Source organism: Gopherus flavomarginatus, chromosome 3 (assembly GCF_025201925.1).
Source record: "Gopherus flavomarginatus isolate rGopFla2 chromosome 3, rGopFla2.mat.asm, whole genome shotgun sequence".
In the NCBI taxonomy this organism is placed as follows: Eukaryota; Metazoa; Chordata; order Testudines; family Testudinidae; genus Gopherus; species Gopherus flavomarginatus.
The window spans coordinates 120,970,543-120,987,006 of NC_066619.1; the positions used below are offsets into that span (position 1 = coordinate 120,970,543).

The 16,464-nt window shown below is 48.9% G+C and overlaps 1 protein-coding gene across 3 annotated transcripts in view; it reads left to right on the top strand.

The window, feature by feature from the left end:
• Positions 1-16,464, top strand: part of SVEP1 (sushi, von Willebrand factor type A, EGF and pentraxin domain containing 1) — a 180,153-nt gene that overhangs the window by 132,675 nt on the left and 31,014 nt on the right. For 2 of the 3 annotated variants that reach the window (XM_050942935.1, XM_050942937.1), the window contains 6 exons: positions 2,117-2,180; positions 3,632-3,805; positions 4,718-4,891; positions 7,339-7,512; positions 14,850-15,026; positions 15,617-15,787. In XM_050942935.1, the coding sequence (XP_050798892.1) occupies positions 2,117-2,180; positions 3,632-3,805; positions 4,718-4,891; positions 7,339-7,512; positions 14,850-15,026; positions 15,617-15,787 (934 nt within the window). The remainder of the gene's footprint in view (positions 1-2,116; positions 2,181-3,631; positions 3,806-4,717; positions 4,892-7,338; positions 7,513-14,849; positions 15,027-15,616; positions 15,788-16,464) is intronic. The other variant, XM_050942936.1, reaches the window with a different exon arrangement.

The following is a 16,464-nucleotide window of genomic DNA, read 5'->3' on the forward strand; positions in this document are numbered from 1 at the left end:
GTGGTAGCTGGATCAAACTGCTGGACTGATTTTAGGACAGAGGCTACCTCTCTGTCAGAGACAAAAGAAACCCGCTGTAGAATTCTTCCAAATGAAAAATAGTACTGCTCCTAGAAATTATTCCACCTACGCCCCCTAGTGGAGTCTTGTCTCCCTGCTGTTAAAACAGAAGCCCCCTGTACTCCTCTGAAATGCTCTGCTGCGACATGATGCCCTAAGTACAAGCTTACTTTAAAGTAAACACCTACTCTTGGTAATAGGTGCCCTTCATATGAACATAACTAGTGAAAGAAATGAAACCCAAACTTAGAAGTTAGACTTAATATCCTGTGACCAAAGAAATAGTTTAATTGCCATGTCCTGACGAAGTGCTCGTAACTATTAGCATGTACTACAATACGTAGGCAAGAGGATGAGTGACATCACCTAGAACATGTGAGTGGGATGGGATAGAACTACAGTATTATTTAATTGCGAGCTCACCTCTGCCCAGCTGCTTTTGAAAGGAGTAAGTTAGGCCATTTTTCCTGAACTATAAAATGAGTATTGGAGTGAGGACCCATCTGAACCTTCTTGGAAACAGATGAGACTCTGCTGGCAAGGAGAATGCAGACTGGTCTTAGATTCCCAACGCTGTGTTTAGAGCACAAAGACCACAGGATTGGGAATCAAGAGATACAGATTCTCACTTTAGCTCTCCCACTGACTTCCTGGGTAGCCGTGGGCAAGTCATTTGACCTCTCTGTTCCTCAGTTTCCTCAGCTGCAAAATGAGGACACCATTTCCCTGCTTCACAGGGGTGCTGGCCGGCTAACTGTGCCAGTGTTTGTGGGATGCTGCTACAGCGATAAACACCATTGGAATGCTTATAAACAATTACAGATACAATCTCGGTCAGTACTTTTTTATCAAAGACCCTAACCAGAGCTGTGTGGGCCAAAGTCTGCTCTCAGTTACAAGTGCAAATCTGGATTAATTCCATTAATTCCACTGGAGTCACTCCCAATTTACGCTGATAGAAGTATGTCCCAAGTTCCTAGTGACTGACTGAACTCACAGGGTCTGATTTTCCCCTCACATACTCTGGTTTTACACCAGTGTGGTTCCATCAACTTCAGTGGAGTTACTCCTGATTTACACAAACATGAGTGAAAATGGGAGAGAAGCAGGTGCAATGACTACACTGTGGGACAGGTTCTCATCACAACTTCACTGATGTAAACCAGGAGAAAGTCCAGTGGAGTTGACAGAGTGGCACAGATGTAAAATGAGGTGTATGTGAGCAGAGACTCAGGCCCACCAACTTGGCAATTTTACTCTCCTGTTTAGTTTCTTTCACCATGTTTTCCCCAGCCATACAATGGAGATTCTGACCTGGCTGTAGGGGGTCTTCTGAGAGTTAATTAGTGAACATTTGTAAAGTGCTTTGAAGATGAAAAGTGCTTTAGAAGTACTAAGTAGTATTTTGCAATCATTAAATGTGACAGTAAGAAACCCGGGAATCTAAGTGCATGCTGCCCCTTCGCATCTACCAAGGTTTGAACCCCGGAACGTGCATAGGATGCACCTCTTACTGGATTTCACCTGCTTCTTTCTGTGGGAACTATATTTGATTCCACCCTAAATCCTGCATTCTCACCCAGTACGTGGTTGGTGGTGCTATTGATGCAACATCAGCTGATCTTCTAACTTCCTCTCCAGGACTGAGAATGTCATGGGTTTTGGCACATTTGTTTTTTCCCACTGAGGACAATGACAAACTAGCACAAGTGTAGAGCATTCAAGGGGTCGCAGCAAGGCACAAAATTTTAAAGCAACCTTTCTCTCCATCTGTCCTTTTCGAACTCAGAAAATCTGTTGCAGATGTTACGCAAGTTTTAGGACAGAATTCTGCTCTGACGTTCAGCTGGTGGATCTTGGTTCCAACATTCCGCTCTCCTTCGGTACATGGTTTTTTATAGGAGGGAATGTGTACAGGGAGATAGCAGAATAAAACAGTCACGATTGGTCCTGAAAAAATGAGAGCAGCTTTGATTCTCTTCTCCTGCAGTGCAGTAAATGACACAATCCTAACGATTTTATGCTGGTTCATGATCCTTTTTCTTTTGCCTATTAGGGTGATGCAGAACGTATCTGCCAAGGAAATAAACTGTGGAGTGGAGCAGCACCAGTGTGCAGAAGTGAGTTCTAAATTAATTTGTTGTATGTCTAGTGTGGCTTCACTGGCTTGGGAGTATTTTTATATGGCAGATAAGTATTGATGTTCAGTTTGCTGTGTCTATTACTTAAATTGCACCTAAAACTTTAATGTGAATATTATGACACATCTTGCAAAATTGCTATCATCTGAAGAGAATGTTGTTATTAAATAAACCGTAACACATATTTTTTTTTCCTCCAAGAAAACAGCGCTTCTGGACAAAGCTTTTCAAAGGGTGATTTTTGGTGCCTTAATTTTTGGGTTCTCAACTTGAGACACCTTAAAGGGTTTGTTTGGGTGATGGGACCTGGTTGTTATATTTTAACACCTCCTCTCTGCTGTTTAACTGAGTGAAGCTTTGGGTATCTATTATTTAACTATGCGACCAGGCTAGGGCCCTTTCTAAAACTCGAAGAAAAAGATATCCAATATCACAGATAGGAAAGCCAATGTGCTTGGATAAAGCTTGCGTTAACGTAACCAGAAATGTTGGTTTTAAAGATACGCCCCAAATGTAAACATTTTTACCATTTAGGGCAACATGTTGCTGACCTTGGAGCCACATGAAGTCAATGGGAATTGTGGGTGCTCAGCAGTCTGAAAATTAGGTACTTAATGTCTTTCATTTACAGAGGTTCTGTCTACATTACTGAACCTGTATCGCATAGCTGTTGTACGTACTGTAGTGTAGCTATGTGGCTATCAATTAGTTGCAGTTAACTCAAAACAATTAACAGAAAATAAATCAACTAGATTAAAAAATTAGTCGCGATTAATCGCAGTTTGAATCGCACTGTTAAACAATAATGAAGTACCAGTTTACATTTATTATAAATATTTGTGGATGTTTTTCTACATGTAGACGCAGCATGCACCAACAGAAGGAGTTTGTCTGGTAGTAGAGGAACACCACTTCCCAACAGTGTTCGCTACATCAACTCTGCCCTCAGCGTAGCTATGTCAACACTGGGGGTTTTATTGGCATATCTATATTAGTCAAAGGTGTGGGTTTTTTCACATCCCTGACTGATGTAGCTATGCTGACATAACTTTTAAGTGTAAACCAACCCTGAGACACTTAACCCTGAATCATGATTTTGCTTTTTGTTTTCCCTTGCAAGTTTAACATCATTAATGTGGCTGTAAAGATATTTTCTAATGCCTTCGGCTAAAGCCAGCCTACATCAGATTTGTTTTTAAGGGTACCTGGCAAGCGCCAGACAGCATTCTGGGCTAGCTGTTATAGGATGGCTTTGCTAATGAATGGAATAATCTGGGAATATTTGCATACATACTGCATATATGAAGATTACGTTTCCTCCATTCTAACGGCTCTTCCGGACTCCCAAGAGAAGATTGAGAAGGGGTTGCGACTGAGACAGGCAGTTGGTAAAGGCATCTGATTAAAACAACATATTTTCTGTGGTTTAGGGATCTCCTGTGGACCACCAGAATTGACAGAGAATGGATCTGTTCACGGGGAGGAGTTCCTGTTTGGGGATGAAGTTCTCTACAGCTGTAATCAAGGCTTTGAACTACAGGGACCCAGCCGAAGAATCTGTCATGTTAACAGGCGGTGGAGTCCCTCAGCCCCTTCGTGTGTGCGTAAGTACAGCTCAGAGTGAGATGAGTGCCATTCTAGAGCAGCGATGGACCACCAAGGGGTAAAAAGCCATTGGTGATTTACACAAGCGCTTCCTCAGTGCTACCACCAATGGAGCTGCACCAGCAGTAGTGCATTGGTGGGAAATATCCGGAAACATGCCAGTGCAGACGAGGCCTAAGTGAGCAGTTAGAGTTTGCATTTCCTCTTTGAGTCTGATGGAGGCTTTGGTCTGCAAGATGCTGCAGCACATTCTCCACCCAGTTGCATATTGACATGGGGTTGCACTGGGGAAAATGATGGGAAAGCTTGGCCTATAATGTCTGGATTTTATTGTCTCCTGGAATATGGGTCTTGAATTATCACACTGCAGTGATTTGTCGTAAAGGTGCCAGTGCTGACCCAGCTGGGTTGTTTTGGTGTGAGCAACTCAAATCACTGCAGTCTGATTGTTTTGCTGTCAGAGCAGTGAGATGTGACTTATTTTGGGGTGCAGCACAAAGTAGATATAATTGCTTTGTGCATTTCATAAATGGATTCTAGGAGCATTATAGCCTTTGGCAAGGAATTCTGTCCAGCCTTCCTCTCTCACTTTTTACTCCTCTACCTCCACATTGTGCTACTGCAATGTGTGCTGATTTCTACATCCCCTTTCCACTTCACCTCTGTATAAAATGAGGAGTGAGAGAGCCTGGGTCTAATGCTGCCGCATCTATCTGTGATTCTGTCCCTCTGAGACAATGAGTCACATTTCTTTATATCTTGCTTTTCCAGCCTCCATTTCCTCCCCTTCAGCCTCCTTTAACTCATTTTGTGAAGTAGGGCATGATACAGCATACAAAAGAGAAGAAATACAAACAAACGGCTTTGTATAAATACTGTAAAGATGATAAACTCAGAGACTTCTCTTCTAGGGATAACTTGCGAGCCACATCCCTCTATAGAAAATGCAGTGTCCGTGGCCTCAGGAAGTGCTTACAGAAGTAACGTTACCTATGTGTGCAAGTTTGGATACCATCTCGTTGGGCCCCAGAATATCACATGCCTTGCCAATGGGACCTGGAGTAAACCCCTCCCATCATGTGAAGGTAACTGTTAAGTTTTATGCTCCAGTACATATTGATCTAGGAAAAGCAATCCTTATCGTTCTTCCTGGCATACCAATATGTATATCCTACAGCCAGAGGATCGAACCTCTCTCTAGGAATGTTCTTCCATGGAGCAATGAAGTGCAGTAGTTCTTTTTATATTACTATTAGCTGGCACCCAATCAGCTAAAAGTATTACAGGAAATGGTTCCTAGCGGGCAGAGTTATTATTAAGACCAGAAGGCTTATCAGACAGAAAGGATATTCCTTTAGGGCCTGAATCTGCAAAGTACCATAATAGCTTTATAAATATCAATGAGAGCTAAGGGCACTCACCATTTATCAACAATTTATTTATGGACAATGAGAACAAATGACTTTTATCCCAGTGGCGCAGAAAATCCTTGTGAAGAGCCATTTTTAATTATTATTTATTTTTTATTTTTTTATTATTTTAGGCAGGTTGGCACCTTGTGGTAAGAACTTCAAAATAATTGTCACGACAAATTTAGGTCACACACACACACACACACACACACACACACACACACACACACACACACACACACACACACACACACACTCCTGCACATCACTCAATTCAAAGGGTGCTTAAATATGTCCTGTTATTCGTGCCCCAAACCAGAATAAATTATAAGCATGAATTCTTTGTGTTAATAACCAGGAGGCAGAGCTGTCAACAAAAGAGCGGAACAAGTAATTGACAAGATCCCAAATCTGTATGGACATCCAGTTTTTTCCCCTCAGATGACACTGGCCAAAATCAACATACATGGATATAGATTAAACAAAAGTACATTATAAACTTTATAATGTGCATTAAACATTAAATATAAACATTCCCCTTTCCGTGCTCCTCTTTTCCTCGGAAAAGCCCCTCTGTGTTTTCTGGCCCCTTTGTGTCCTTAGCGCCTTCTCATGACAAACGCACCCTTGAGCTCAGTTCCTGCCCCGACACTTCTTTTCATGCAGTTCCTGCCCCCGACACAGATACCATCTGTCCTCTGTACTGGGCCCTCGCTCCCCTCATTTACAGCCCCCTTTACCCTCGTTATTTGCTGCTGACATCCTCATTCACCCTTCTCGCCTGTGAAGTGGAAATTCTCTACATCCAGTCTCTCACACAGATTTAGGGAGGATCTGACCCCTTCAAGTGGGTGCAGAGTGACACAAAGAGGCCACCTGGCATACACAGGGCAGAGGATATGAGAGAGGAAGGTGTCAGCAGCGCAGCCAGGCATCAAGGGCAGCTGTGCTAAGTGAACCCTGGATGCCTTTCCACACCCAGCGGCACAATCCCCAGGTGTCAGTGCCACCAACGGGACTGCGAGTTTCACTTGGCTGCCATGGCTGATGGTCTCCCACTCAGACAGGTGGGGACTGCTCTCCCCAGAGCCAGGGAAACAGCAGCACCGGAGGGTAAGCCTTGGGGGTATGCCAGTGACCCCCTTCCGTGTGAAGGGCCAGAGCCCAAAGATCACTTCACAGCCCCACTGCAGGCAGGTAATCCAGAGGTGCAGGAGGTAGGACCTTTAGCTCATTGGCAGGTGGAAAAGATATTCAAATGCTGCATTAACAACCAACCATCACACAGATCTCAAGGGTAGTGAGTTGCGGAGCATACTGTGATAATTTGGCCTGGGATCTGGATGACCCACATCAGAAAGAAAAGATCACAAGCATGTAGCCAGATGCAGATGAACGAGGTGCTTCTGCCCCCACCATCTGAAAATGCAAGAACAATGCAAGACAAAGGGTGGGCATGGCCCCTCAGTAACAGAGTAGATATTACTGTATCCACATGAACCCTACCACAGGCTCTAGATGCTCTCTCCTGCCTGTCAGCTGGCATCGCCGCTGTCTTATGTGGTTTAAGGTCCCATCAACTTGCTCTTGTCCAAGCCTCTAGCTCATCTAGGCTCTCAGGTAGCAGGGAAACTGCACCATCTGAATGAAGTGGAAGACAAAACATAGGGCTACCTGTCATTTGAGTAGTGATGGCAGCACAGACCAGATCATCTGACTGCTTCTCCCTCTGGCTTTGTGCAATTTGAAATTGTCACACCCCATCAAACCAGTGATACCTCTAGTCCCGTATCCGGTCTGATAGTGGCGAGTACCAGCTGCTGCAGCGGCAGAACATTACTCTCTGGGATCTCTCTAAGTGGAAAGAAAGGAACCACTGAAGCTCAATCCCCTTCAACTAACCGGTATCCAAAGTCTCATGGCCAACCTTGTTAAACTCTCTGTGATCTTGTTAAAAACGTGCCTGGATATTTGCCCTTTCTCCATCGCTAGGAGGAGTTCAGCCACCAACCCAACTATATCTTCTTTCCGGCGCTATATTATAAACACTGCATCACTATAATCAGAGAATAAAGTGTGGGCCTAATATAGTTTAAATTAATGAATTTACTTCCTTGCAGAGACCAGATGCGAAGCTCTGGTTTCCTTGGCGAATGGGAAGGCACTCTATGAAAATAATACACTTGGCAGCAGAGCAGCATATTACTGCGACAGAGGATACAGCTTGGAAGGGGAGCCCATAGCAGAGTGCACAGAAACTGGAAGCTGGAGTCACCCGATACCGCTGTGCCAACGTGAGTGTTTGCTCACTAAGGAAGATTTCTAAGCATTAAAGGACAATTTCTGCTCTTTGTTTAAACCATTATTAATTGAGGAAATCAATTGGCTTCAGTAGGGCTAACCCAGCTTTATACTGTGTGACTGAGCAGAAGTGATCAAGTTCAAAATCAAATCTATTTGCCTATCCCAGTTTTTCCTCACTTAGTGATGTTCTGTAACTTAAGTGAAACTTTCCTTACACAGTGAAATTTAATCTTCCGCTGTTCTGCGTTTTTGGGAGACACCTGTGTGCATGGCAAAGAACTGAATAGTACTGAGGCACATTAAAAATAACATCCACCTACAAATCTTTGTGAAATTGAGAGAATAAACTGTTCAGCAGCAGGTGACTTGATTTGGAAAAGGGCTTTAAATGGATTTAAATCTGCCACTCTGGCCCCCATGTAACCTTATTTGTCTGTAACTGGTCTTAGAACTGTCTTGCGTTGCACTAGCTGGATCATCTCATTTTTTTAAACAAGAGACCAATGTGTGTCTAGCTTCACAGAAGAAGCATCCCCTCTGCTGTTGTACTGAATCCTTGTCACATTTGTCAGGCAACTCGTCCTATTGAAATCAATGGAAATGCTCTCGTGAGGAAGGCCAGGAGGGTTTAGCCCAAAATTCGAGTGTGCAGGAACAATAGGTGACCTGTCAACTCTGTTGAATGTTAATACTCTTCACTGTGTGAACCCTTAGGGGCAGATTTCCTGGCACTCTGCCACTTCTTCACACTGTTCCGATGCCGCTAAGCTGCTGTAAATCCAACTAAACCCAAAGGGTCTGCTTCTCGTTTACACTAAAACCTCTTTACATTGCTCCAGCAGTGCAGGGGGATCTGAAAGCAATGTAAATTACATTGATGGCCTCTTCAATGCCCACTTCCACTGCCAGGGTGAAATCCTGAGCCCACTGAAGTCGATGGGAGTTCTTTGAGTGGCTGCTCATGTGTACTCCACAGTAGGTGTGTATGCTCACCACGTGCACCGGTGCTGCACGTTTTTCCCCTAGCAGTACCCGTAGGGGGGAGCACCCCCCATGACCCCTGGAGTGGCACCTGCCTGGCACAGTATAAGGGGAGCTGCGCGCTCCCCCTACCCTCAGTTCCTTCTTGCGTCAGAACTGCTCAGCTCCAGCTTTGCTGCAGCTTATCCCCAGAACTGTTTGTTCGTTCATTAGTACCTGTAGCCAGTTAGCTATTTCAAGTATCAGAGGGGTAACCGTGTTAGTCTGGGTCTGTAAAAGCAGCAAAGAATCCTGTGGCACCTTATAGACTAACAGACGTACTGGAGCATAAGCTTTCGTGAGTGAATACCCACTTTGTTGGATGCATGGTGCCACAGGACTCTTTGCTGCTTTAGCTATTTCAGTGAGTTTAGTTAGTTAAGTTAGTTAGATTTAAGTCATGCAGCTCTTGTAGGCATTCTATGCCAAGGAGTGACCCACACACTGACTGTCTTCGCTCCTTTGGCGAAACCTACATCAGTGAAAGGTGCAAGATCAGCAAGTCTTTCAAGCCCCGGACCAAAAAAGAAGGGGACATTAGGCTCCAGGCCATCCTGGTGGAGTCAGCACTGGCGCCAACCCCAGCACACCGCTCTGAACCTGTACCCGGCATCAGTACGCGGTGACCCTCCAGTACCATCGACCAGTCAGCACTGCACTCCTTCCACAGGGCACACCAAGAGGACCAGAAAGACTCCCTCTTCGCAACAGCATCGAGGGAAGTCTGGGACAGAGGCTAGGCCCATGTCAGGCAGCTCTCAATCCCCACCAGGCCCTAAGCCTCCGACTCACATTGAGAGGAGTGGCCCGGCCCCTTCAGAGCAGGCCTCTCCAGATGTCCGGATGTCATCTACGCCTGAAGCCCTCCAGGCGGCCAGGGACATCATGTCCATGCTGGTGCCCGGAGCTCCGCCGATGTCGGCCCCACTCTCCAGGGTCAAGCCCGGTACCGGTCTTGGTCGAGGGAACATTCCCGACACCACTCACCACTCAGTGACCATTCAGGGCTCAGTCCATGTGGATCGCCCTCAACGCTGGCCAGACTGTCTGGATGGGTGCCATCCAGCTGGGACTCCTAGCACCGCTCGTCTTCGTGGAGCGAATACTGATGGGACCATGGCGTACGTCGCCAACAGTCCTCATCTTGAAGGAGGTACTGCAGTCAGTCATGGCACGACTGTCAATGCCGTTCCCTCTCGGACTCCCGCTCCAAGTCTGCTCCAAGGCACCGTAGCCCCAGGCGTCGATCACCAGCGTCTTGCTGTCGCGGGTCTGCCCATTAAGGCCATTTGCAGAGCAGCTACTACCATCAGTGCCATTCCTCCACCTCAAGATCACGGTCCCATGGCCGATGTAGATCCCAGCACCAGCGCTACTCTCAGTCCAGTGGCAGCAGCGGGTCGTACGCCAGCCCAGCCTCCACTCACAGCCGCCCATCTACAGGCCAGGCTAGCCAGCCTGAACAGCCAGCCCCTCCGTGCCTCAGCAAGTACAGTGGCACAAAGCATCGTGGCCGGCCCAGTGGTACCAGTGAGCACTGTGGTCTCTGGCACAGCCCCAGGTGGGGACTCACTCGGTGGCCAGGGTGTTGGAAGCACCGTCGGCCTCCATCCCTAGACCGCCAAGAAAGGAGTCGGTGGGATCCGTGTCCTCAGCACCGTGCCCGGAGTCCAACCAGGTGGTGGATCCTCCGGTGCTGGGCGGCACCCAAAGCACCACACCAGCCCCCACATCCCGTCCGGAGGAGCTGATTGCGGCCCCGCCCCCCTCTGTCCTGCAGGAGGACTACCAGGCCCACCAAGACCTCTTGAAAAGGGTGACAGCGAGCCTCCACCGCCAGGCAGAGGAGATGGAGGAGCCCTCAGACTCCCTGTTCAATGTGCTGTCCCCCTCGGCACCAGGCAGAGTAGCCTTGCCGCTCCGTGAAGGGGTGTCAAGAATTTCAAATGTCCTGTGGCAAACATCAGCCTCATTGGCTCCTATCTCTAAGAAGGTGGAACGCAAGTAGCTTGTACCCAATAAGGGGCAGGAATATTTGTATACCCACCCGGCGCCCAGCTCCTTGGTGGTCTAGTCGGTCAACCACAGGGAGTGATGGGGCAGCCAGTCCTGACCCCTAAGAACAAAAACTCTCAGAGGCTGGATACTTTTGGGAGAAAAGTTTATTCGTTGTCAACCTTCCAGCTAAGAGTATCAAACCATCAGGCTCTCCTGGGTCACTACAAGTTTAATCTCTGGGGATCCCTCCCCAAGTTCAAGGACTCCCTCCAGGAGCACGATAAAAAGGAGTTTAAGGCACTCGTGAAGGAAGGGGCAGTGGCCGCAAGAGCATTCCTGCAGGCCACTTCGCATGCAGCGGACACAGTCGCACAGTCCATGGCCTCGGCGGTGTCTATGAGACGGGTGTCTGGCTCCTGCTCTCTGGGCTACCCAGCGAAGCACAATCGTCAGTGCAGGATCTCCCTTTCGACGGGAAGGCGCTGTTTGCTGAGGAAACAGACATAAGACTGCATGGCATGAAAGACTCCCGAATGACCCTCCAGACCTTGAGCCTCTATGTCCCTGCTCCGGCAAAACCCAAGTTCAAGCCACAGCAGGCTCCTGCCCAGGCCGCCCTCCTGAAGTACGAGGCCGCCCAAAAGAATCAACGGGACTATAGAAAACGCCCAGTCTCGGCCTGCCCCCCAGCCTGGGTCCTCTAAAGGCAAGCAGGCGGGTAAAAGGCGTTTTTGACAGGACGCTCGGTAGTACCCCTCCAGTTCTCAGCAGGGATCCACCCCTAATCAAGCTCCTTTTCCCAGTCAGTTCTGTGCTTTCCTCCCAGAATGGTCACGGCTCACCTTGGACCGTTGGGTCCTCAACACCATATCCCAGGGTTATACCCTTCCTTCAGTTTACCTCCTCCCCTCCCAACCACCCTCTGCCCCCATCCATCTTGGGGGACCCATCGCACAAGGCTCTGCTCGAGCAGGAGGTCGGGCGGCTCCTGGAACTGAGAGCGATAGAGGCGGAGCCCAAGGAGTTCCTGGGCAAGGGGTATTACTCACAGTATTTCCTTATCCCAAAGGCCAAAGGGGGGCTCAGGCCCATTATGGATCTGCGAGGCCTGAACCAGTACATGCTGAAACTCAAGTTCCGCATGGTTTCTCTGGCCTCCATCATCCCCTCCCTGGATCCCAGGGACTGGTACACAGCCCTCAATCTACAGGACGCATATTTCCACATCCACATATTCGAGGGGCACAGGCGCTTCCTCCGTTTCATGGTGGGACAGAACCATTACCAATTCACGGTCCTCCCGTTTGGCCTGTCCACTGCCCCCAGGGTCTTCACAAAGTGCATGTCAGTGGTAGCAGCCTACCTCAGGCGCCGGGGGGGGGTCCAGCTATTCCCCTATCTGGATGAATGGCTGCTCAAGGGCATCTCTTGGTCACAGGTGAGGGACCATGTGGCTCTCCTCCTGTCCACCTGGAATGCCCTAGGCCTGTTGGTAAACAACACTAAGTCCACGTTAGTCCCGATCCAATGCATAGAGTTTATCGGGACACTCCTGGACGCAACATTCGAGACCCTGACAGGGCTCATCAACTCGATCGCAAGGTTCTAGGTGACGACAGCCAGGGCTTGCCTGCAGCTGCTAGGTCACTTGTCGGCATGCACGTATGTGGTTTGCTATGCCAGACTCAGGATGAGGCCCCTCCAGCTCTGGCTGGCCTCACAGTTCTCCCAGGCCACGGACAGAATGGACAAGGTCCTCACCGTGCTGAACTCGACGATCACCTCCCTGTGGTAGTGGTTCGCCCCAAGCAACATGCTCCAAGAGGTCCCGTTCAGGGACAGAGCCCCGTCGTTGAAGCTGGTGTCTAATGCATGACCTGGGCTGGGGGGCCGATGTGGGGAATTTTCAGACCCAAGGCCTGTGGTCTCTGCAAGACCTGACCCTTCACATAAGCGTCAAAGAACTCAGGGTGACTGGTGTGTATGGCCTTCCGCTCGCGCCTGAAGGGCAAGGTAGTCAGGGTCCTCACGGACAACACAGCCTCAATGTTCTATATCAACAGGCAAGGCAAGGCCCAATCCTCTGCCCTCTGCCACGAAGCCCTCAACCTGTGGGACTTCTGTATAGCCCATGACATCCACCTAAAAGCCTTTCACCTGCCGGGCGCCCGGAACGTGAGGGCGGATTGCTTGAGCAGAGACTTTTCCTCTCAGCACGAGTGGTCTCTACACCCGGAAGTGCCCTACCAGCTCTTCCAAAGGTGGGGAAATCCCCAGGTGGACCTATTTGCGACCTGGCAGAACCAACAAAGCCCCCGGATCTGCTCCAGTGGGGAACTAGGGAAGGATGCTATCTCCGATGCCTTTATCCTATCCTGGTCAGGCCAGCTTCTCTATGCCTTTCCCCCATTCCCTCTGATCAGCAGGGTCCTGTATAAAATAAAGACGGACAAAGCCAGGTCTTCCTCATTGCCCCGACGTGGCCCAGGCAGCACTAGTACAGGGCCCTCTCGGGCCTGGCGGTGGCTCTGCTGTGGCCGTTGCCACTCTGCCCGGACATGTTCTCTCAGGACTAGGGCCACCTTCTCCACCCCAACATGGCAGCTCGTCACCTCATGGCGTGGCTGCTCAGTGGCTAGATGGCAAGGAGAGGACATGCTCAGAACAGGTTCAGCACGTTCTCCTCGAATGTAGAAGGCCCTCCACATGGCGAAGTGGTCTCAGTTTTCTAGATGGGCGTCAGACCAAGATGTGTCCCCAATGGCTGCCCGATCCAGCTTATCCTTGATTACCTTCTCATCCTTGATTACCTTCTCCACCTGAGGGCCCGGGGCCAGGCACCCTCATCAGGATGCACCTGGCGGCCATATCAGCCTTCCATCTCCCGGTACAAGGACACACTGGGTTCTCCCATGCTATGACCTGCCGGTTCCTTAAGGATTTGGACCAGCTTTACCCATATTCTAAGCCCCTGGTTCCACAATAGGACCTGAATCTGGTGCTGGCTCATCTTACGGGGGCCCCATTTGAACCGTTAGCCACGTGTTCCTTGTCTCACCTCTCGTGGAAGGTGGCTTTCCTGGTTGCTATCATGTCGGCCAGGTGGGTCTTGGAGGTCAGGGCCCTGAAGTCTAAGCTGCCGTATACAGTCTTTCATAAGAACAAGGTCCAGCTCCGCCCACACCCCGCGTTCCTTCCGAAGGTGGTCTCCGCATACCACGTGGGTCAAGACATTTTTCTACCAGTCCTCTGCTCCAAGCCTCACGTGACTAGTGAGGAGCGCTGTCTCCACACACTCCATGTGAGGTGGGCTCTAGCTTTCTACCTCAAGCGGACCAAGCCATTCAGAAAGTCCTTGCAACTGTTTGTCACCTCTGCTGAGCGCGTGAGAGGCCAGCCGATTTCCACTCGGTGGCTGTCCAGCTGGATCACTTCATGCTCCTGTTTTGAGCTGGCAGGTGTCCCCCTACCACCCGTTGTGAAGGCGCACTCGACTCGGGCACAGGCCTCAGTGGCTGCCTTTGTGGCCCACATCCCTATACAGGACATTTGTAGGGCCGCCACGTGGTCTTCTGTTCACACATTCACCTCACACTATACGATAATCTCCCAAACCAGGGATTACGCCGAGTTCGGCAGGGCGATACTCCATCCCAAGAACTTGTGACCTCCTACCCACCTCCAGAAGGTATAGCTTGGAATCACCTATTGTGGAATACGCATAAGCAATCACTCGAAGAAGAAAAGTTAGTTACCTTTTCGTAACTGGTGTTCTTCAAGGTGTGTTGCTCATGTCTATTCCACATCCCACCCTCCTTCCCCTCTGCCGGAGTTGTCTGGCAAGAAGGAACTGAGGGTCGGGGAAGCACGCAGCCCCCTTTATAGCACGATATGTCAGCGCCACTCCAGGGTTGGTGGGGGGACACTCATCCCCTACGGGTACCGCTAGGGGAAAAACTTCCGGCACCGATGCACGTGGCTAGCACACACTCCTACTGTGGAATAGACATGAGCAATGCATCTTGAAGAATGCCAGTTACAGAACGGGTAACTGTCTCTTTTGCCATTGGTTTCAGCAGAGCCAGGTTTTCATCTCCAGAACATGGTGTAAGGTAACATTAGTGTAAGCGAGTTATCTTCATTTCGTGACCTCCAGCCTCACAACTGTTTAAAGATGAAACTTGGGTGCAATCAATGCATTCATTCATTCTGCTGGTTTTGCAATTTGATGATGAAACGAGGGAGTGAGTTTGAGGACGTGCTTCACAAATATTTTTTTCTTTTCTCCCCTCCACCTCCACTTGAATAGCAAATCCTTGTCCTGTGCCTTTCATAATCCCGGAGAATGCCCGCCTGTCTGAGACAGAATTTTATGTCGGCCAGAAAGTATCGATCAAGTGCAGGGAGGGCTATCAACTTAAAGGACAAGCTGCAATGACCTGTAACCCTGATGAGACTTGGACACCAGCAAGAGCTAAATGTGAAAGTAAGTGCACAGACTGAAATCACTGCAGACGTTGTGAGAGGCTGGCTGGGAGATGCCCAGTGTTCTTATACCCCTCCGGCATATTTCTTTGTTGGTAGGCAGTCCTAGCAAGAAGGCCTAATGTCACTCTCCTCTACTTGCAACTTTTAAGCACCAATATGTAAGCCATTGCTCCTGGCTGGCAGTTGGAAGGGAATGGGGGGAATGTCTTGAAAATGGCTGCCACACACATTATACACATTCGTTATTTGATTTGCTATGCACAACGTTGTGTCTGCTACAATGAAGCCCTGTCTCCTGGTCGCCCCCTTTCTCTGTCCCCACCATGCCCAGTTTCCCCCTTCTCACCAGTGCTAAGTTTGGTGCTAGTGCAAAGGTCTCTTTTCATTGGTGGACACTGTGTGCATTTCTCTGCACCATGCAGAAGCCTCTCTCTGCAGAGCTTTCCTCCACACACTCCTCTTGGCAGTGCTCAGCAACCTGCAGGCTCGCACCTTAAACAGACAGGGACACTGTGTACTGTATTGTCAACGAGTTCCCAGATGCTGCAGCTCATCAGCCCATTGTGGCTTCTTCTTATTTTTCTTTAGAGATTTCTTGTGGGCCCCCTGCTCACATCGAAAACGCCTTGGCCCGTGGTACATTTTATCAGTATGGAGACATGATCACCTACTCATGCTACAGCGGGTACATGCTAGAGGGGTCCCTGAGAAGTGTGTGTTTAGAAAATGGAACTTGGACAAAACCACCTGCCTGCAAAGGTAAGAATCATTTTTTTAACTGTGTGCTGGTGCTTTTCCTAACCTGCTGTGCAAACACACAAGGAGAAATTCCCATATGACTTCACAGTGTAGCCACAATTTAACCCATAGCACATAAAGTACAAAATCACACCCTTTCTGCTTTAAAATAAACAAACACCCAAACAAACAAATAAATAGACTAGCTTAAACCTTCTCCCTAACCTTGGCTGCTTCTGGGATTCCTCTTTCAAGGACTGCATATCTCATACCCTAGATCAGCTTTTCTCAAATGCAGCCACCAGAGGCTTTTCTTGCAGCCACAGCCTCCTGGGCTGTGATGAGGGGAAGCAGTGGCCCCTCCAGAGATACAAATGCTGGAGGTGTGGGCAGCTGGTGAATTCCACACTTTCCCGGGGGCTGGGGCAACAGGCTTTGGTGGCCGCGGGGCTTCAGATTCCATCCCCGTGGTAGCAGGCTCTGGTTCCAAGCTCTGGCCCCAGGCTCATCACCCCCACCATCATCTCTGGGCCCCACTGCCTCCCTCTCCATCCAGGGCTTGCCGGGACTGAGGAAGTAAGTCTGCTGTGAAAAGTGATATTAACAAACATACAAATTTCACTTTTCACAGCAGCAGACTTACTAGCTAGCAAGTTTTTTTTCTAAAAAGCAACCAAAAAAAGCAAAAGAAACAACAA